The following is a 22,826-nucleotide window of genomic DNA, read 5'->3' as shown; positions in this document are numbered from 1 at the left end:
GTATGACAGTATAATAATGGGGTTTAATTCCATTTTACACATTTACAAAGAGATTTATTGATGTTTAAATATTGTCCACTATATCCTTGGCATGTTGTCTTATGAGGCTTCAGCGTTAGTCTTTCCAGTGAAATGAAATGAAATGAACAACAAATCAACCCTGTGGCTTTGAGAACATCTTGAAACATGGAAAACACTGATAGTCATTTAGGCTGCTTTCACACTTGGTGTTTTTTTGTCCCTCCATCACCAGTACATATTTTACATGCAACCCTGTGGAAAGTGGGTGGAATGCAATACTTTTAAAAGGTGCTGCCATCCACGGTTTTTTTTTTTTTAAGGTCGGTTAAAGTTTTCAGAAAAGTGTCAAATGATGCCAACCATGTGTTTTTTTTTTTTTTTTTTTAACCAGTCAGGCAAATTGGGGGGCAGGTGCGACAACCCAACATGGAGGACAACGTGCCATTCTTCTTAGTAAACAAACCTAAGGAAATTTACGTCATTCAATATCTCATTCATCTTCAGAAAGAGCTTTATCCTGGTCATGATCTCGGTGGATGTGGAATATATCGCAGGAAAACTGCGCATGAGGTGGGAATACACCCTGTAAATGGACGCCAATCCAGCAAGGTGCATCGTGTATGTCAATTCATACCTAGTGGCAATTTAGCATATCTAATCACCTACCAGTATGACTTTTTTTTCTTCTTAACCTCCGGAGAAAACCTGAGAACCAAGAGGAAACCCACATGGAAATAGCAAGAGCATGTCAAATTCTACCCAGACAGTAAACCTGAGACCAGGATCAAACCCAGAACCCTTCAGCACAAAAAGTCACTTTTGTTTATTGGGAATAAAAACATGCCTAGTGTGAAAGCAGCCTAATAACATTTCCTTTGAATATTTTAAATAATTTGCTTCAATTCTCTATTCCTTATCATATATGGAATCTATTAAAAAACACATTTTTGATGGCCAAATAAACAATGTTAGTAAAATGTCGAATCAACCACCATGTTCACACATTATGAACGTAGATTGCATCCCTCTGATTCATTGCAAGACTGACTGGGACATGTGTTGTGTGAGAAAGCAGAAAAAGCAGCCTACAAGACTACTAGTTCATACAAGGGAAACTGTGGAGAACAATAAAAACATTCTGTAACCCATGTTTAAGGTTAAGCACCAGAAATCGTCTCAGACTTCCTGCATCACCCACTCAGGTTCAGGAAGAAAATGTGGCAGGAGTGAGCTCTACCTCAGTGCATTATTTTAATACGTTCCTCTTCCAGTATTCCTGATGCCTAGATGGGACAGGCTGACGTCATTCCCGTTGTGCGTAGTTAGAGCGATGCAGTACGACAGAATGAGTAGAACTGTGTGGAAGAGACTGTGGGTGAACTTTGATGGACAGCAGTGCTCCCTACTTCACCTTCCTCCAGGACTCCCTAACAAAAACCTGCAACACACAAGCATGCTTATTTCACATTCTGCAAAAAATATTACTTCTCTAAGAGGGCTAGGCTAAGTAATGCTTCGTGGCAAATCAAATGAAACAAATATCTTTATTACAGAGCAGGGCTAGTAAATACTATTATTATTGTCACACAGACGCACCATTCGCTCCGGGCTGCCACCGCCTCCTTCCTCACCAGTCTCTTCTTGTCATCTAGTGGCTTAGCAAGAGCGCGCAGCACCCTGGCACGGAAAGGCAACACCTGCAGCAGCACAATTCAAACACGTGCAAAGGTCAAAGCAGTTCTAAAGTTGTGCATATGCACAAAGGTCGGCACTCAAAATGTCAGCAATTGTTTATGGATCACCCGGGCTCCATTACTTGCATAGTGTGTACATGATTTATTGATCATTGCTCACCATGAATTCGACTCTTACCATGTGAGTAGGCAGGCGGGAGAGGGCGTGGATGCAGCGCAGTGCAGTAATCCTCACTTTCTGTTTGGGTGTGAGGAGGGAGAAAGGGTTTTTAACAGCATTAGTTCCAGATCACAACAACGACAACTCAATCAGTCAGATTGAAATAGTGCCAATATGCTGAATGGCATCACTGAAATAAAAGTGTGAATGGCGTACCATAGTAGGGCTGGTGGTTAGCGCGAGCAGGCGGGTGAAAAGAGCCTCCAGCTGTGTGGTGAGAGCAGGTGGAGGTTCCATGAGCAGTGGCTGAAGGCAGGAGAGAGTGGAGAGCTGCACCGCCTCATCAGGACATGACAGTGCTTCTAAAAGCAGGGGCAGCAACTGAGCAGCAACAACAATACAAGGTTTTCAGTTTTCCTGGTCAATTTTCTAATAGGAGCAAGTCAAAGTGAATCATTTTGAAGACATTATCATTATCTTTTTATTTAAATTTACTTTATATACACACTTTCATTCTAAATCATGATTCTGCTTTGAAGAGAACACTGTGGCTAGCTGGATTTAGACCAGTTATTTTTGTTTTTAACTGTCAATTAAAGTGTAAGTCAGGGACAATAAGCAGCTAAAAATGTTAATTAACTGGAATAAAATATTTTTGTTTATTATGTTTAAAATTCTCTTTAAGATTTTTTCCTTCTTTTTAGATGGACAAACAAAGCCACAGGTTGACTAAACAAAAGGGAAAGCCAGCTTAGTTGTTTTTTGATGTACAGTATTTTATATAATTTTATATATATGTATTGAAATCATTCTCATGGCTGGATCGGGAAGCTGTCACAGGGTTGCAATGGACCTTATACACACACACACACACACACACACACACACACACACACACACACACACACACACACACACATACTTTCAAAACTTCCATCCCCTGAGGTGATGTTTCTAACTGGGGCTAATGCTGTGATTATTAAACTGACTCTCTATAACTGGTAATCCAGCTACTAGATAACATTCAAAATCGTGTTTGTAATGTCTTCAGCTCAGTGTGGGTTAATTTGACACTAACGTCTCTTTGACATAGGGCTCTGCATTAGTTATAGCATCACCTATATTAAGAATGAGAGAAAAGAAGGGCAGCGTCATTTCAAAAATTCTTATAAGATGGTAGTGTTACCTGAAACTTATTTAAAATTCTGACACACTTCAGAATTTTCCTAATGTCTCACACTGTGGTTCACACGGCAACTCACTAGTGTGTGTGTGTGTGTGTGTGTGTGTGTGTGTGTGTGTGTGTGTGTGTGTGTGTGTGTGTGTACATATTTAGTCCTTCATGAGAACCAAATATTTTTTTACAGCCAAATATTTCCTTTTGGTTACTGTGGTTAATATGTGTGTGTGTGTGTGTGTGTGTGTGTGTGTGTGTGTGTGTGTGTGTGTGTGTGTGTGTGCGCCAACAGGCAAAAGCTTTTGGGGGTTAATTAAACCCAAGACTAAAGTTTTAAAAGCTAAAATTTATCTATATTTTATAGCTGTAAAAAAAAAATCTGTAGTAGATACAGTATGTTATTAGCATCAAGACTGTGATTATGAGCAATTTAACAATGTTACTCCATCCATGTAAGTTATGAAGCTACTGTCACAGTGGACTGATGGACTCACAGCAGGAAGCTCTGAGAGTTGCACTTGTCTGGGGAGATTATTGACGATGTGTGACAAGGCCTTCAGGTACACAGACCTCTTCTCTAAAATATACAAAGAGATAAAAATATTGTTAGATAGGATATTAGGACAGACCAATGATCAAGGTTGACTGTAATTACGTGATACCACATCTGTAAATACCTTGCTCTGCACTGTTGAAGCCCTGTACAAGTTTAACTGAGTTCTCTGTAAAGAATCGCTGGCGGTACATAATGCGCACATTGGCATGGCAGCTGCGGTTCAGCACATCTGGAGAATCGCTCATAAGCAGCGAGAAACTGTCTGCTGCCTGAGAACCTAACTGATTATCACTCAGAAGGCAAAAGAGCTGAAAGAGAGAAAGTGGCATTCAGTATGAAAGTCATAAACACAAAATAAAAACCTTCAACAAAATACAAAACAAGTTATTTTGCCAAATATACATTATGTTCTGCTCAGAAAGTTAAACGAGTAGTGGAGGTAGACACCGCACCTTTCCACCTAAGCTGGTGTTTCAATAATGCTGTCCATCACATTTAGGGCAGAAAAACTAAAACAAAAAGCTTCTATCAGTTGCAGTGCCTGGACCTCTAATTACTCGGGTGTAAGGACACATCGTAGAATTGTGCGATTCAAGTTGTGGAAATCAGCACTGTATTAATTATGCATGTAATGCATTTGCACTGTTTGAAGACAGAGGTCTCAATCTGCACATCCCAAAGAGCAGAAGTCTTCAGTCTTGTCCAGAAAGAGCTGGTGTGGCATTCGTTACAGCCAAGTGACCAAGTGAAATCAGGTATGGCTCCTGCTTGGCTTCAATGAAAGCCTATAGCCACACCAGCCCTTTCTACATAAAAATGAAGATCCCTGCCATAGAGTTAAAATATATAGAGAGCACAATGGTCACATGATCGCGTTCTTTCCTGGAGAGCCTGTGAGATCTGCACTTGTGAACTCTGATGGCCCGATAGCTCCGGATTGCAACGACCAACGTGCATTATACATACGGTTACCTAACCACGTTATAACGGTTAAAAAGACTAAAGCTACATTTCAGTAGCTTTCAAACAACGCCAAAGGCTGCGCAAATTGGGCATTTTAGCCGACCTGGAGCTCTGCTTCTGATATACAGGTCATTATGCTTCAGTTGATCATCTTCTAAGTCCCCAGGTCAGAAACTTTGTTTATTCAATCAAAATTTTGGGGATAATTTATAAATTTATTTATTTATATTTAAGATATGGTGACCCTGTAATACATTTTATTTATAATATTAAACCTCTATTCGTAGCAATTTTTGAATTATTTACTTTTAAAAATGCACATTGTTTTGCATTATTTATGATTCTGTAATAAAAAAGGCGTCTTTTCAGTCACAATTTTTCTTCATTCAAAGCAGTTTGGACTGAGAATCGAATCGAAATCGTGAAGCCAGTATCGTACACCCCTACTAACTACCAAAAATCCCCCAGATAGACACAGTGCTATAGGATGACAGGAGGGGGACACATTGCTGATCAATTTATTACACATACTGAGGGACAAAGGATGCGATTCTATTCATGAATTCAAGAAGAAAAATGACCTACCTTGTCAGTTAAGTTCACAGACAGAGGATGGTAGCGCAGAAGCAAAGCCTTCATTACCTACAAAAAATGAAGAATTAAATAGTGTTACTTCACATTCACTAAGGATGCACATCTATGGCTAACTCTCATTTGCCAAGTTGTACAAAACATCACAGAAAAAAACAAAAGAAAACATTTGTTCTCTGCTCATGAACATGACCTGTGTTATATCAGTCAATATCATGGCCTAAAATACATCAGCAGTTTGGACTGTAAGTATCAGTATCATGTCTGATACTGATCCAGCTTCAGGCCAGTATCAGCTCCATTAGTGACAATCAGTATAGTGTACACTGTGTTTCACTGCTCTTTAGCATTGTAGCATATTATCTGAAGTAACTGCACCAGTTCCAAACTCATGTCATGAGAAAGCATGGTATTTGTAAAGAATAAAACATGATGGGGTGATGTAAAGCAGAGTTACTATTACCACCCCAAAGATGATTATTGTCCTGTAACAGCATGTCCTGAAGTGTTTTATTCCTCTTGTATCACAGCAATTTCAGCAGTATCAATTTCTTATTTATTACAGAAAGACAAGTCATCCATTTATAGTTACATTTAATCATGTGGAACTTCCACGAAACAAGTTATTTCCTGTTGTCACTTTATAGCAGCTATGAAGTAATTCTCTCACTCTCTCTTGAAGTTAATAAGACAAATAAATCAGCTTGTTCTAGAGAAACCACAAGGTCCTCTGTTCTTAGACTTTCCCATGACAGAAAATTTCATGGAACATCTTTACCTCTGAATGTTACAAAGTACTAACACTGGAGACTCCTTCCATAAATATTAAATGAACATCTTACAGAAAACTTCACCATGTCAAAGATTATACTTTTTCTTTGTTAAATAACAACATGTTTATTTTGTATTATTAGGCTTAGATTAGGCTTAGTAGAGCATTCACCGTATAAATCCCCATGAATTAGCAGTTACTACTGAAATTATAGCGTATTAGGTCAAGTGCATTAATAAAAGCCTGTGATTTGCCTTGCAGCCAGAACTCCTGTCTGACCTTTCAACACCTTCTGACCAATCAGATTTGAGATTTCAGCAGCACTGTGGTGCAACAGAAATTACTGAATACAGAAAGGAAGATTCTAATGAATATGCTTAGAGTGCTATATTTTATTTTTACCCAGATCAGTAAAGTGAAGGCTTGAACTCTCTGTGCCGAGGATTCACAGTCCAACGTTGCACTTATTCTTTTCAAGGTCTTCTCCAGAACAGCATCCAGGGCTTGGCCTAAACACACAAAACCCATCAAGCTACACTTTGTTCCAAATCACTGTACAGACCAATTAAATAAACTCTCCAGTTTAAATATTTTATATGACACAGATAGATGCAAAAAGATCCAAAAAATAACACAGGGGCAGTGATTGTAGGCTTTTTACATACCTGCTGCTCTCTTGTTGATCAGGCCGGCAAAACACTTAGCTGCAGATGTGTAGGAGAACGGGTGTGTACACGTGAAAATCAGCTCCTCCAACTGGACTAGAAGCCTGTCAATGTCAGGAATCTCCACCTACCACAGGAATATACAGATTGGTAAAAATAAAACTGTGGAAAAAGCCATTCAGCTGAGGACACAGTAATTGACTGTATATAGGAATTTGGATTTGATTGCGTTAATGAAAATGAATGAAGAGTTTTTTTGTATAAACATACCTGCTGTGAAAGGGAACACACAGAGGCCATGAGCAAACACACGAGCTGTGACTGGGACCAGCAATCTGACTGACTCTGCAGGGGAAACAGAACACAATCCCATTCTTAAACTCACTGCTCTTACTATACAGATTTTAAACCATGACTATTTTCTGTAAATGTTTATGAGTAAAGACATGAGGAGGTTATGAGGAGTTGCAGAGAATACTGTACAAAGAATTGAAAAAAAGCAAGGATTACTTTTTTCTAAATTAGCTCTGGAGAAAACAACACAACAGAGATACGAGAAGGCTGGATTTATCCATCACCTTGGGTTCATGCTTAATACCCAAACAGATTCATTTAATGGTTAATATTATCATATATATGAGGATGGTTCCCTTTTGAGTCTGGTTCCTCTCAAGATTTCTTCCTCATGAAGTCTCAGGGAGTTTTTCCTTGCCACCGTCACCTCTGGCATTCTCATTAGGGATAAATTCACATATTTACAGTTTATTTTGGTTTAATTTAATTTGAATGTATTTATTTCTGTAAAGCTGCTTCTGTAAACCTTCAAAAATAATGAAATGAAATGTTTCAACATAAAAAATACTATAAACACCAGTAAACAGTAATAAACTAAACAAAGTCAATATCTGTTGTGAAATGCCATTGCTTTAAAAAAAATAGTAGTCTCTTTTTGTGCAGTTTTATAGTTTTACAGCTTACTTTACTGACATACAAATATTTTTCTGTAACATTCAGGTGTTTTTTTTGTTGGAAAGGTAATGTATGAAAATATTAAAGTGATTTTGTACTGACTCAATAATGCAGACTTCATAAAATAAACATCTACAACAAAATCTGTACTAAAAAATATACTGACTTACATAGTACTGTATAAATCAGGAAATGCCCTTTAAGAAGGTGGTGTGTGTGTGTGTGTGTGTGTGTGTGTGTGAGTGTGTGTGAGAGAGAGAGAGAGAGAGAGAGAGAGAGACAAGGATATGAGTGGAACGGAGCTGGGTGAATCACCTTGAGCAGCTGAATCTGGGATGGGTAGGCGTTTTCTGGCAGGAAGGACACATCTCCATCTAAGAAAAGGGAAACGGCCTGGGCAGCCATTTGAGTAGCAGGTCTAGGAAGATCAGAGGTTTTGGGTAATTCAGAATGGCACATTTTACCCATCTTGGACTCTACACTATTCTTGAGTTACAAACTATTAGAGGTATGACAGTACTGTATATAACTATATGAAAAGCTGAAGTTGTAATATTAATTTTAGAAGATGTCGTATATAAACGTTAATACTAACACTTTATATTACATTTCCCATCCCTGACATTATTTAATGCATTAGATAACATACACAAAACATGAACCTCAGCATTAATACACCATAAGTACCATTGATAAATTAAAACTATTAATTGATTAAATAATAAGCCAAATAACCCAAATAATCAACACTGATCCGAGAGGGGCCAAGGCCACAGCAGTGTCAAATGTCTGAAATAGTTTTTATTCAATAACTTCCTTCCTGCTTGAAGTACCACAAACTGTAGATGCATCACTTTAGAACCTTCTAAAGAATCAGTTCATTTCCCTAAGATACGGCACAAACAACCTCGTATGATACCCTGATGATAACTATGATATTAAATTGTACATTTATAATAACTTTTAGATCATTTCACACTCTTTAAGCTATCTTTGTGAGATGACTTTAAACACACAACCATTTACGGAATGGTTTCTGCCTTTTCACATGCATGTCTGGCTGATTTGCCTATAGCAGTACTTGAGAGTGTGTGTGGTTTTCCTGTTATCTCAGTGACTTACACTGACTGTAGCGCTGCACAAGCAGTGCTTATGACAGGAACTATAGCAGAAAGCACATCCTCTTCTGTGAGGGGACTAGTGTGACCAGAGCACCTCTGACCTGCAATAAGCAAAAAGCAAAAAAACGTTCAATATACATTCTTTGTGCATTTTATTTTTGCCTTTCCTTGTGTATTATCATGCATCTGTCCGCATATGTTATGTGCATTGTGGTCTGGAAAGACCCATCAGATGTCAATGTGGTTGAATTGTGGCCAACAGCCAAAATTGTTTTTCTTTTCTGACTAATGTACTTTGACAACCTTTACTTTAAGTAAATGAAAATAAATGTCACCAAAACAACTCAGTGAAAATCATTATATGTTCAAGTTGTTGTGCCATGTCATCTGCCATCTGTGTCTTTCAAATTAGCTACGATGTCGTTACTGACACTGTAGACATAGCAGCAGACAGAGTTGGAATTTTAATGTAATTTGACATATGGGAAATTCAGTCATCACAACAAACCTCACTCAATTAATCAGCTATTGCTTTAGCACTGATATAAGAGTGAACACCTGAGTGCAGAGTGACAATGATGCTCCTATTCATCAAATGCCCAGATTGAAAGACAAGACTAGAAAGACTGATGTAGATGATTCTTATGATAGCATAAGTATACGTGGTTACTGGTTTTCCACTGTAAACAATCCTATTTATTATTTTTATATTTTATTTATTACATTTTAAGTTGCACATGAGTCCATCAAGCAAGCAACAAGTGTCACTGACCATTAGTCTAGGTGTGTTAATCATTGACTGACCCGAACTAAAATTCACAGTGTTGGGGAGGTCTTGAAGATATCTAGGCAACACTGGGGAATGTATGCATAAGCAGTTGAAATACTTACTATGCAGAGCTGCCTGCAGGGACAGACCCAGTAATCGTGGAATGACAACGTTGTGGAAAAAGTCACCAATTTCCACTGTGTGCTGGGCATGCTCAGCTATCCTCTGCAGACTGCGACACACTGAAATCACCTCCTCTGTTGAGAAACTGCTGCTACCTGCACACAGTAAGTCGGGATAAAAGTTCAGCACAGAAACTTCATCAGGAAAATAATCAGCACTGGAACTTAAGACAGATTTTCACTGAAGAATAACCTTAGATCTTAAACTCTCCACTTCAGTAGTATTTTAACTGAACTTGTCCTATTCCTAATTCAGTCTCTGACCTGACTTCACAGAGTAAATACGTCCCCGGGTTTCTGGAAACACTTGAGACTGATGGTGTGGAGGAGGGGCTGGGAAGGATATTGGGAGAACTGGGCTGCTGTGTGGGTTGCTGAAGCCATGTTTCACTTTTCAGTCACTGACTAATGCTAAATACTAAAAATAACAGGTTAATAACAGACCTGTCTCACACTCAAGGTCACTTTTACAAATCAATTCAAAAGCAAACACAAGCACTAAAAGCAGATGGAAAACAACCTCAAACAAACAATCCTCCCAGGTGCATCTCTGCCATCGCGGCACTAAAGACCCAGTGCTGTGAAACGAGACAGAGTCCAGCAGGGTTCGCGCATTTGCTGCATGAGGATTGCTGGACTGCTACGCATGGCTCCTTCAGCTTGACTCATTCTGATCAGTATAAGCTCATTCTTCACAGTTTGCACCTCCTCACCACTGAATAAATGTTTTATTCAGCTGTTAAAAGGTAACAGCTTTGTTTAGCAGGTAAAGGATGGGAGGAGGGTGTCGTCATCAGAGTATCTCAGTACTTGGGTGCTTAGACGCACTGTATATTGCAACTGTTCACTACTACTTGACTACTATAGCATTTTTCAATAACACTCTTCATAACTGACCTACATCAAACATAGAATTTGTGTCCAACTATTACAATTACATGGTGCCTAGTCCTTACGTTCTCTGCTAGCTGCCTAGCTATTTACAAACAACTAATGCTATCCTGAAAAAGTGGAAGATCAGGAACATCTCACAACACTATGTGCTATTTAAGAGTTTATCCATTTCATCCATTGCTCATCTCTCCTGTCTATCAGAGAACAGGCAGTGCTGTGTACCTTTGTGTGCAGCAGCTAAGACCTGCAGTAGTACAGGTGCGCTCTCCTGCACCAAACTGAGCTGAGACGAGATGAAGGCGAGAGCCTTCACACTGCGCTCTCGTGCTGCGGCTTTGCTTCGACTCTGAGGGAGAGTGGAGGTGTCTCCTTCAGCCATGGGTTCTGTGGAAAGATGCCTTTATTAATCAAGCGAAAAGCCATAGCCATCTCTCCACAGGAATTCTTCCAAGCTAGTATATCATGTCACATACTGTACAATTTAAGCTTTGCAGCTACCTGTGAATATTTCATCCTTCAGTCTTGGAACCATTCGGGAAGTGAAGACAGCCGGATGGAGACGAGCCAGAGATCCTGCGCAGTCCATTACTGCCAAACTGAGACGTGACGGAACAAGTCTATCATTTCATCCAATCAAGCTTCAGTAAATATGACTCATTTTGCACTCTGATGCTGTATCTACCTGACTTGTGCATCGTCCTCTTCTACAACAAGCCTCGTCAGGTGGTCCACTGCTATTTCCACATCTGTCTCCAATAATAGGCCTTGATGGGGGAAAAAGAGGCTTGATTTGTTTAGCCAGATCCTTCTTAGTGATATGTACATGTTTGGAGAATTTAATGGGGCAGTGCAGTAGTTTTTAATATCAGTGACTCATGAAGGGCTTCAGAAGTAGGTGGACTTCAAACTATTATATATACCAATTTTGACTCAACTTATAGCTCTATGTCTTTATGCTACACATGATTTTTTTTCAATAAACGACAGGACCTTATTTATCAATTAAATCATTATTTGGGAAAATGAACCCCTGTCACTTAAATAATTTTATAAATTAGTTTGATGACTATATTTAAATAATTTAGCCATTGAGGTGTAGCAAAATATGCTTTTTCCATTTTAACTTAAATAGTAAAAGGTTTTCATAATTAATGGTTTGCGCACATGTGTGTGTGTGTGTGTGTGTGTGTGTGTGTGTGTGTATATACACCCACCAGACTGCTGGCCCAGTGTGGCAAGAACTTTTGTAGCTGTGACTTGAAGAGATGCATTTGACTCAGCCAGAGCAGAAAACACCACGCTGCAGAGAGACTTTTGGAAGGGGAGCAGCACATTCTCCTCTGAATTAGGTTCAAAGAGAAAGGGGGAGAAACAACAAATGATTTATACCTCCGCATTGTTGAATTTTCAAATCTAACTGGTCAGAAGGTTTTGATTCATTTTCTATAACAGCAGCTCTGACAACAGTGCTGTTTACAAGGCAAGTTACAGGTCTTGCATAGTGGACACTCTAGCATTTATGGAAGGAGTCTCCAGTGTCAGCTCTTTGAAACTTTCAAAGGTAAATCTGTAACTTTATTATTAATTAGCTTTAAGTGAGAGGAAAAAAAAGAGAGGCTGGTGAAAGAACGACTGTTTATAGTTTACAGATGTAATGTAAATGATAAAAGGAACTAATTCTTAGTGAATTTTTGGATATTTCACAAGATTAAGTGTAAGTATAAATAGATCAAATGTACAACATTTCGTTCTTGAATAAATAAAAAAATGTTACAGTTGGTAAATCGTTGTGGAATATCAGTAATAAAACTCTTGCTGTGTAGTTACAGGAAAATAGCAACCTGCTTTCACATTGTATCTCACCACCCTATGGTTGATTATTTTCCTATAATGGCATTACCCCAAGTGTTTTATCCCTTACCCAACACTACTAAAGTGCAGTAAAAATGATCAAAATACTCTACGAATATGCAGTATAAAGAACTCCATTCAGTAATGCCATGCCCAACATGCAAAAGATCACAGCATCATTAAAGTGCTTCTTGAAAATAAATAAATCACATTTATGTGTATATATGCAAAGACTGGTTCGTTCTGAATAGCCTCAGGGTGCGATCAGGAGAAGCAGGAGAAGTCAAAGCATGTTTAATTAACACACACCTCGTTCTGCAGGCTGGCTGCTCACAGTGGGCTGGATGAAGCCCTGCAAGACCTCCAACAGAGTGCGTCGATGAGCGCACTACACACACACACACACACACCATGACAATTAAAAATAATACATTACACAGTGCCAATTACTCTGACTTTTTTATGCTTACTTGAGGGACTATACGTAAAGGTCAGACAAGTGCTCCACGTTTTGAAACAGCCTGCACATTATTTTAGAATAAAATTAACGTTAACATGGTATTAAGAAAGTGCAAAAGAAGTTTGAAGCTAGTGGTTTGAACACTGTGCTGCCATCATATACAAAATACCTAAAAAAATACTGATACAGCTGCATTAGTTCATGTATACGTGTTCAAGTGCGTAATCTTTCAGTGGATGTGACACTGACCTGAGCTCTGGAGTTGTACTGCTCAAACAGTGCAGGCAGCACCACCGCTGTCACTATGAGGCTTGCCCTGTAGGAGGCGCCACTTGCAGCCTGCAGCAGCTTAGCACTAGGCCACACCAGCTTCAGATCCGGCTCACACAGATGGTGCTGACAGTCTGAAACGAAGAGAGAGAGAGAGAGAGAGAGAGAGATAGAGTGAGTGAAATTATGGAGTGGGTAAACTGGTCAACTGGTTTGTAAAACCTCTGTGTATTGCAACGTACTTGAGTGACAAGCAATGATGTTTTTTACTGACCAGATGGCAAATTTCATTTTAAACATTTAGATGGCTCTCTGGATCAAACCAAAGTTCATACTGAGTATGAAGAGTACAATTTAGGGTGAAAGTGTGCAATAATTATAAGCTTGGTAGTTGGCATAGCAAAACAATGGGTTAGAGGTTAGGAAAGGCTCAAAAAAAAATTATTTTTAAAAAGGATGCTTATCTTTAATGTAAATCTAATTAACACCACTGAAAGAAAAGTACACTTGTTTTTAGGCAATCATCTGCAATCTTGCAGCTAATTTGCACCACATTGGGATTGAGAGAGAATTATTACCTCTTGCCATACACTGTACCTTTGAGGACGAGCTCCAGGAATGTTTGCAGAGCATCTCCCGAGTCTGACGTAAGGACAGTGCGAGACAGGCAGGATGTGATAGCAGTAAGAGCAGAGAGACCTGCTGACTCAACTCTCTCACTCGCCGTCTGAAATACCTGCAAACCGAACATGAGTCCACAAGCTTAGTTTTAGAAGTTGGCCTAAGGCACCAGGAGGCTACATAGCAAAATATTATGGAATTACAATATATAGATGATGTGCCTGAACAGTTCGTAGTAGGTGTGTGAATCGGATAGTGAATCAATTTGATTCATGATTCATTGGTTTTCATTTCGATTCAAATGTAAATTCTGAAAAATTGTATTCGATTCAATACAATAAGGAGTGATATAATTCTCAAAAATCAGTGTCCTAAGAAATATTGTTATGTAAGGATTAAAACACTTCACGGCATGTTGTTATAGGAATATAATCAACATTGCAAAGGTGTGATGTGGCATGATGTGAATCAGAGTTACCGTTTCCAACCCCAAAGTTGATCTTATTCCAATATCAGCATGTTCCAAATTGTTTTATTCCTCTTGCAACATAGCAATTTGCCAACACTAACACTTATTTATTTATTTATTTATTTATTAAACGAAGACATATCATACTTTTTAAACCCATTTATAGTTACATTTAGTGTTGTGGAAAGTCTGCGAAATAACTTAGTTATTACAGCTATAAACAGTTGTTCCCTCACCACCCTCTTTTTTAAAATAATAATAATAATAAAAAAAAAACACAAAGCTCTCCATCCTGAAAACTTAAAGGAGCAGGTTTACCTCTGAAGCTCTAACCCTCCTTCCAAAAATGCTAAATAAACATCTCCTCAGAGAAACAGGGAAGAACTGTTATAGATCACTTGGTCATTATTTAACATTATTTAACTTTCTATAACGTACCATTGTGTTTTATTCCTTACTTATATTATGGCCTGAGGTCAGTTTACTGACATTAGAATTACAGGGAGGAACTTAAAGGTTGAAATGCTGGTAAGACAAGCATGACTTAAACCATTTGAATAGTAACAGGAAATTATATTATGAGCAAAGCTATTTTAATATTTGGCAACAATATAAACAAGCTGCAATAAAATGTCACCTCTCTGCGTATGGAGGACCAGAGGCCTGGGAGGAACTCAGCCAGCTCTTTGTGTCCATATACAGGTGCACAAGCAGCCTAGAGCAAAAAGGAACTAGTCATTAGTTACCTTCACAGGGTTTGCATGAAAACCCATGTCTGTCCTACCACTCAAAACACAGTCATGCTGGAATTGTGTCCGAATGATGTTTTACCAGAGTCAGCAGCGAGTCCACCTTGGCATTCTGGACATCTGAGTCGAGCTTCTCGATAAGTAACGGTACCAGGAACTGTTGGTGTGAAGAATGCAAATCAATAAAACAAACCAACAACTGTATTCTTAAATTAATTTGAATAGGGAACTGAGATGTCACTGGTACAGTATCCAAAAAATGTAAAAGAGAAGGACTTGGAAGAGCGCTACTTCCTTTTTGCATACCTGCACATAGCGAATTAGGACAATTTAATACATGCATTGGGTGTAAACGTTCTAAAGCCCAGTTTAGTAAAGGTTCAGTGTAACAAATTACAACAAGAAAATCTAAAATCTGAAGATGGCATTCATCTGTGCTGACTTACTTTGCCAGCAGCTTTAGTTTTGACTATATATACCATCATCCTGATTTTGTGGTTGCATAATAGGACGACAAACAGAATGTAAAGTAAATGTACAGTATATGCCTTAGTAGCTCATATTCATAGCCAGCTAAATAAACACTGTTTTATTTCTACATGCTTTAATTGCACTTAGCTTGTTTAGGTACCATAGTTTTATATCCGGGTTCATCCTTCTCTCCTTTTTTTCAACATTATAAATTATAAATGGGTAATATAAATGTGACAGAAGTATCACGTCATGATACCTGAAGACATTCCCTCAATACATGAGACAGATCACAAGGAACAAGGTTATCATCCTTGAACATGGGAATGTCAGTACTGTGTCCTGATTGGATCTGAAGCACGAAGAATAACTGCTGCAGCAGTGGACAAATCAGTAGCTATTTTTTAGATCCAGAACAAACAGGTATGTGGAAACATCGAAGAAAACCGAGCAAATAAAATGCAGAAGAAAGCTGTGATATAACTTTCCTACTTACTGCAGGCAGTTAAACACATCGAGAGAAAATAAAGATGCTGTCCAAACTCGAATAAAATCATTTTATGGGTAATTTTAGAGCACTACGTTTCAAGGCTTTATGTTGGTCAACAACTTGCTGACTTTTTGCTGAGGGTCCAAACACAATGTGCAACCTCAGAAACATTGTAAGACGAAGATAATTATATACATTACACGCACACAAACACACACACATTTTATATATATATTACATACACATTTATTTTTATATATGTGTTTGTTTCCCTTAGTGTGTATCAATACATTTAACTATCTAACTAGATATAATTATATTTTATTTATATAGCGCTTTTAAAAATGTCACATTGTCACAAAGCAGCTTCACAGAAATCCGGATATAAAACTTAAATTAAATTTATATTTTTAAATTTATCCCTAATGAAAAACTCCCTGAGATGACAAGAGGAAGAAACCTTGAGAGGAACCAGACTCAAAAGGGAACCAATCCTGTTCTGGGTGACACCGGATAGTGTTATTATAAATCATCTCTCTTCTATAACTGTGTACTAAATCTGTTAAAAGGAACATGAGTATGAACATCATTCGAGTTTTACTTAAGTCTATCATATCAAACTGAAGTTATCAACCGTTCACTGATGGAGACTTGAGTGTAAACTGCTCTTAACAATTGCATTCTTTAGGCTTTCCAAGTAAGAACATCCACAGCCATCTTTAGGAAGTCCGTGTGGTAGCATCCACAGCAATCCCATGGTGATATTTAGGCTATCCGTACGGCACCATCCTCAGCAGCAGCAACGTTATTACATTACTTTAGCTAGCACTTTTTAGCCTCGTCAGTTTGGTTTCTGGGGAACTAAAATATGGGGCTGAGCAGCACACTGGAGCTTTTACTTTGTGGATGTGCTAGCTAAAGAATTTATCATTTGTCTCTCTCTGCTCTGAGTACAATTTCAGAATTTTTGTGTAATGATTGATGAGATGAGAGTTTTGTGGCAAACCTCTGCGAATCGTGGCGTGCCTGTTAGAACGGCCCGTAGAGCCAGGATCAGGTCCTCCTGCGTGATGCCGTGAGGGTCATTGGGTGGCTAAACATAACATGGAGAGCAGGAGAAAATGACTAGTAATTAACTAGCATACAATTCGGGATTATGTAGTAATACTTTACATATTTTTTTTATAAGCACTCCTGAAGGAAAATAATAACTGGAGGTAACATCTGTATGACCAGAGTCATTTATATCATAGTCTATCACAAGGCATCCAAAATATCATCTGTATAAAACTGTCTATAGAACTGCATCACCATTTTGCACTTAACATTACTGAAAATGGTTAATTCAATAAGATCACATCACACTTTATAAACGTTAGTGACTGCAGATTAACAGACTGTCCAAAGCCATAAAAATTCCTACAAGATTATTTGTTACTGTGCTTGAAGGAGAAGCTGGAATTCTACGTACAGGCGTGAAGTCTATTGGGAAGTAGCAGGACGTGACTTCAAAGAGCTCCTCTGTAAACAGATCTAAGGAAGAAAGAATGAGTCAGAGACATCTGCTTAGCTACTGATGCTAACTAGCGAAAGACAAAGTCTTCATGAGGCATTCCTTCATCTTATCTGACCGAGATTCCAGACTAAACATTTGTATTACAATTGGAGACTATTAGACTAGGCATGACTAAGTGTGTGTCTCCAAATCTGTACTCACTGAGGTCATAACCCCTGTAGATGATGTTTCTGGCTATCTGGAAGGCCAGCAGTAGGTTGCGAGGATCTCTTTCTCCGTCTACAGCCTGCACAAATCCAAACACAAAGTCTGGACCCAAACCCTTCAGCTCTGCAGAAGTAGGAAGGTAATTGACAAAATTATAAAACAGGTGTGAAAGTCATGAGCCAAAGCATGTGAGAGCGCTCGTCAGAGCAGGATGGATCGAAGTTATATTCAATATTCCTGAATAACAACCTGAGAAAACATTAATTTAGCCCAAACATTAGTAGTCACCAAATCAAAATCTTTCAATGCCCACTTGACCTCCGGCTATCTTTATAGTCAAGATCCTCAACACCTCAGTTTAGTGTTGTGTTGTAAATAAACTCTAGAAATGTAGAATATATGTATTCAAATAGATACATTTCACGTAGTTTAATATCACATCACCCTGATGACATTATGTCAGTGGTGTTAATAACAGCATTGCCAGGTCATATCAGCACTAACTCAACCTCGGTGAATAATCCTTACCCTTTTCTCTTGAGTTCATGAGGCTGATGAGTATGTTGTAGACACACGACCGTTCTGACAACATCAGGGACTGTCGAAATGAACAACAAACACCATTGAAAAAGTTAGCAGATGAGGCTGTTAATGCTTCACGTATAACTCTGTGTGCATTTGGTGGTGCTTTCTGAGAATTAATAGAACTAAAGCACTTTAACACAGAGAGAATTTCAACCATGTCAGTGTTGTGAGTTAATTCACCTGTACATGCACATCCTGGAAGAGGGCTTTCAGAATAGATACTGCTGAACCAGGAGGCAGCACTGTGCACTTCGCCTGTAAGATTGATATCATTTACACTTATACATTTACAAATGAGGCTAATCACAATCCAAGCACATTGCAGAGCAGCTGAGGGATAAAGAAGACCTAAATGTAGCTCTCTGACAGACATTTGAACTTTTAACATTCCTGTCACTAGTTCAGAACTTTAATCATTACACAACCACTACCTTTAAATCACATGACTCATTATTGAGCCAAACTCTACCCTGCATCTCCTCACTAATCTGATAATTACTGTCTCTAAATGAATCAATTAGTTAACATAAAACAGATTCACTCTGGTGCCGGTGTGCGTGCTCGTCCTTACCAGAGCTGTGAGTCCGCGGAGAACATGTGGCGTCATTGCATAGTGATCCTTTAGCCTGTTCTCGTAGAACGTTACCAGGACCTTCACTGCAGAGAGAGTTCAGAAATTAATCACAACGCTCACCGCTTCTGCACAAGACAGAGTATACAATTAATAATTGATTGTATCTGTCTCAAGGTTCATTATGTACTGTGTATTCCGATCTTTAAAAATCAAACCTAAAATTTATATTGTGACGAGCTCCAAATTAGATATAAACATATATGTACATGGATATGAGCAATATTCTACTGCTATACTCTGATTATTTTGTAATTGTGATTGTGTCTTATTATGTTATTATGAAATATATTATATAAGGAATAAACACAAAACACAATTGCTGCTATAGCACAGCAATTTGACCATAACATAAAGATTGACACATTATACTTTTTTTTTTTTTTACCCATTTAAAGTTACATTTAAACCTCAGAACACACTGGGAATGGATACTCGCTCACAACACTTTTTTTCAAGTTCGGCTCGGCAGTATTGCTGAAGCTCTACAAGCGGGAGCAGGGTGTAGAGTGTGTGACAAAGGCTTACCTTCGCTCTCTGAAAGGCCGCTGTAGCATTCCTGCAGAACCTGAGAGAGGAGCTGCACCCCTCGGCCACGTGTCTGAGTCTCAGAGCTTGTTAAACTTAACCTAAGCAGCGAGAAAACAGCCAGTCAAGCTACGTGCCTTTGATTAGATGCAGAAAATGTCTCTTCTGTTACAATATTAGGCCAATTTTACATGGTCATTCAGTTTGCTCAGGTTTTAAAGAATAACACTGTGTGGTTTAGTCTGAAGCTGCTCTAGGGTTTGTGTACAGAGAAGTGTCTCCTGTTTGGTTAACCATATTGTCGGATTCATTTATCATTTGCATGTTACTTGTTTTACCGAAACTGAAGGGCTGCACTGTGACCTGATTCCTTATTTATTCTACTTGCACCTCCTGTAGTCATGTTTATAGATTCTACACTGCATTTTATGTTGTACCATAATCCTTTAAACAATATACAGTGGACATAAAATGTCTACACACCCCAAAGTTATGGTGATGTAAAAATGAAACCAAGATAAATCATGTATCAGATATTTTCCCACCAACAAAATGCATGTGGGAAAAAAAAGGAAAAAATGACAATAACCTGGTTGCACAAGCGTAATGGGTCATGTGCTCAGAATGAACCAATCACAATCAATCTCATGTTCAAAAGTAATTATAATACAGCGGTCATCAATGAAGTGATTATGATTAACCCCAAATAAAGATCAGCTGTTTCTGTAGGATTTTCTTGGATTCATCCAACTGCTGAAGCCATGGTCTACAAAGAGCTTAAAAAGCATGTACTGTCAAAAGATATCATCAGGAGAGGGGAACAAAAGAATTTCCAAAATATTAGATGTCCTATGGAACACTGTGAACAACAAGTGGAGAAAATGGACACCACAGTAACATTACCAAGAACAGGACGTCCGTCCAAAATTGACAAAAGGACAAAAAGAAATCTTATCAGGGAGGCTGCCAAGAGACCAACGGCAACATTAAGGAGCTGCAAGAATATCTGGCAAGTACTGTTCTCTCCACGAAAGCAACAACTTTCTCTCGTATTCTTCACATGTCTGGGCTATGGGGTGTGGTCTAATGAGACCAAGATAGAACTTTCTGGGTGTAAACTAAAAGATATGTTTTCCGCACAAAAACAAGACAGCTTATCACCCAAAGAACACCATACCCAGGGTGAAGCAGGGTGGTGGCAGCACTGTGCTATGGGCTCTAGTTAAGATAGAGGAAATCATGGATACCACTCTATTTTGGCACAAAACTTGCAGGCCTCTGTTAGACATCTGAAGATGAAGAAATATTTCACCTTCCAGCACAATAACGACCCAAAGCACAAACTCACTTGGACAAAAGAACAGCTTCAGAAGAAGAATGTTAATATTTCACAATGGCTCAGTCAGAGCCCAAGTCTAAATCCTATCGAAAACCTGTGGAATGACTTGAAGAAGACTGTGCATTGATCATCGCCTCACAACTTACAGACCTGGAGCAATATTTTCAGGAAGACTGGATTAAAATTGTCAAATCAAGATGTGCTAGAAGTGAGTAGAGTCTTACCCAAAAAGACTGAGTGCCGTATTATAAGCAAAAGTTGCTTTAAAAAAGTATTAGTTAAGGGGTGTGCACACTTATGCAACCAGGTTATTGTATATTTTTTCCCCCTAAAATGTTTCTATTTGTTTTTCACTTGGATTTTTGTTGCTTGCTATATTACACTAAAGGTGGAAAAAGATCTGACATGATTTACCTTGGTTCCTTTTTTTAACCTCACAAAAACCTGCAATTCTCACAGGGGTGTGTAGACTTTTTATACCCACTGTAAGGCTTGATATTTCATCCCACTACATCCACATGTATATCAGCATCTTTTAAGATTATTACTCGTCGTACCCTATGAGATGATCCGAATAAGATGATGGCTGAATTTAATAAGAGACTGAGCTGAGACTGAGACGTGTCCTCCATATCAGATTATATGATGATGATCTTCTAACAATAGACCTGTGAGGAAGGGAAATGACTACATTCTGCTTCCATCATCAATCAGAGAGATCTGGGTATGTGCAAGGTCTCGGTGCAATCCCAGTCATTACAGAGCTCTGATGAGACACTGGAGATATGCTCTGCAATTCAACAATCCACTCTTCGTTTAATCCTATGTTTCGTTTATGTTTCACCATTTCCACTACGCTGCCGTCCTATTGGTGGGTTTTAGGTGAGTGTTGTAGCAGCAGTCACACGAGATTGTAATAAAATCTTGCCAGTCTGACTTTCTTGGCTGTTGGTGAGCATGTTACATTTCATTCTAAGACCACAAATCTCAACTCATGATCAAAGGATTCTTTAACGATGTGCAATTTTTGTTAAAACCGGGCAGAAAGTGGTACAGTGTAAACTCTGCTGATGGTGAACCCACGGTGCACAGCTACACACTTTCATCTGAGGTGCTGCTAAAACTGTGTGTGTGTGATTTAGTGTGATACTTTACCCTAGTGCCTCAACCAGCTGAAGTATGGAGAACTGTCCAGTCTTGACTCCTTCAGAAAAAGATGAATATGAAGTTTAGGTAAGTAAACAGAATCCTAAATTGCATCTTTCTGAACATCCAGTTGACTATATGCAGTAGAGTGTAGGACAGAGGCATCAGGATGAATGCTGGACCTCTTGTCCTGGATAACTTTGGTTCTCTAGGGTCGACTGGAACCCCTGGACATGCATGCCTGATGTAGAAGTCAGTAAACAGGTTGTTTACTCGGACACTCATTCACAAAGGAAGAAGTCATTTAGGATTCACTTAAAAGCCTGCTGATCAGCCAGCACACATCACCAAACTGCTGGCTTCCACAGGCCACTTTCTGTCAGCTTTATGACAACTCTCGCTTTGCTCAGAGAAAGCAGTTTCTGCTCCTAATGCACACAGGATGTGGTGAGACAGCTAGCAACATTCTGGTCACGCTACAGAGACGTTGATTTTTTTTTTTCCTCACCCGTATTCCTACAATCCCACCTCCTCTGCTGTGATTGGCCAGTTGCTCTCACAAAGAAGCAGCCCACCAATTAAACAGCAAGAATTCTTGAGGTTGAATTATTAGCCAATCACAGCAGAGGAGGCGGGATTATCCGGAATACGTGTGGAATAAACAGTGTTCGTTTAGTAGGAAGTTACAGGCTGCACACACAGCATCACGCGCACATGTGGAATAACTACTCGCTCAAAACAACAGTATTCATGACTCAGAGACGGATTACTAACCTGTCGCGATATCTGCAGCTGAACTGTCAGCTTGTCCCGATACAAATTCCTCCACCAGCCCTAACAGTTGAGCACTGTCGGCAGCCATCGCGAACAAATTCACGCATCTCCCCTGCGCATGCGCAGACGGTGTTTCGCGCAAGTAAGTTACCTGATAACTATAGACGATTATTTAAAAAAAAACA

General features: G+C 38.9%; 1 protein-coding gene across 1 annotated transcript; it reads right to left on the bottom strand.

Annotated features, from left to right (window-relative positions):
• Positions 1 to 3: 3 nt before the first annotated feature.
• Positions 4 to 22,796, bottom strand: mms19 (MMS19 homolog, cytosolic iron-sulfur assembly component). Its single transcript, XM_053238641.1, has 31 exons — positions 22,642 to 22,796; positions 21,877 to 21,925; positions 19,383 to 19,483; positions 18,795 to 18,880; positions 18,404 to 18,478; positions 18,167 to 18,236; positions 17,633 to 17,761; positions 17,387 to 17,448; positions 16,922 to 17,008; positions 15,037 to 15,111; positions 14,843 to 14,920; positions 13,713 to 13,851; positions 13,095 to 13,249; positions 12,695 to 12,773; positions 11,749 to 11,874; positions 11,217 to 11,298; positions 11,033 to 11,130; positions 10,757 to 10,918; positions 9,581 to 9,736; positions 8,691 to 8,790; positions 7,884 to 7,986; positions 6,870 to 6,944; positions 6,600 to 6,726; positions 6,337 to 6,443; positions 5,157 to 5,213; positions 3,730 to 3,916; positions 3,547 to 3,629; positions 2,092 to 2,256; positions 1,894 to 1,953; positions 1,618 to 1,718; positions 4 to 1,459 (listed from the first exon to the last, which is right to left on the bottom strand). The coding sequence occupies exons 1-31, from the start codon at positions 22,727 to 22,729 to the stop codon at positions 1,429 to 1,431; spliced, it is 3,093 nt and encodes a 1,030-aa protein (XP_053094616.1). The 5' UTR covers positions 22,730 to 22,796; the 3' UTR covers positions 4 to 1,428.
• Positions 22,797 to 22,826: the final 30 nt, after the last annotated feature.

This window comes from Pangasianodon hypophthalmus, chromosome 12, assembly GCF_027358585.1.
Source record: "Pangasianodon hypophthalmus isolate fPanHyp1 chromosome 12, fPanHyp1.pri, whole genome shotgun sequence".
Lineage (NCBI taxonomy): Eukaryota > Metazoa > Chordata > Actinopteri > Siluriformes > Pangasiidae > Pangasianodon > Pangasianodon hypophthalmus.
This window is presented reverse-complemented; position numbering and strand designations above follow the sequence as displayed.

What these genes read in the sequence shown, in the direction of transcription:
- mms19 (XM_053238641.1), bottom strand. Translation starts at nt 22,729, where the DNA reads ATGGCTGCCGACAGTGCTCAACTGTTAGGGCTGGTGGAGGAATTTGTA. An exon ending in CACACTGGGCCAGCAGTCTG is followed by an intron (nt 11,299 to 11,748) that starts GTGGGTGTATAT and finishes TCCCCCATCAAG; the next exon opens with GCCTATTATTGGAGACAGAT. An exon ending in CTGTGAACTTAACTGACAAG is followed by an intron (nt 3,917 to 5,156) that starts GTAGGTCATTTT and finishes TCTCTCTTTCAG; the next exon opens with CTCTTTTGCCTTCTGAGTGA.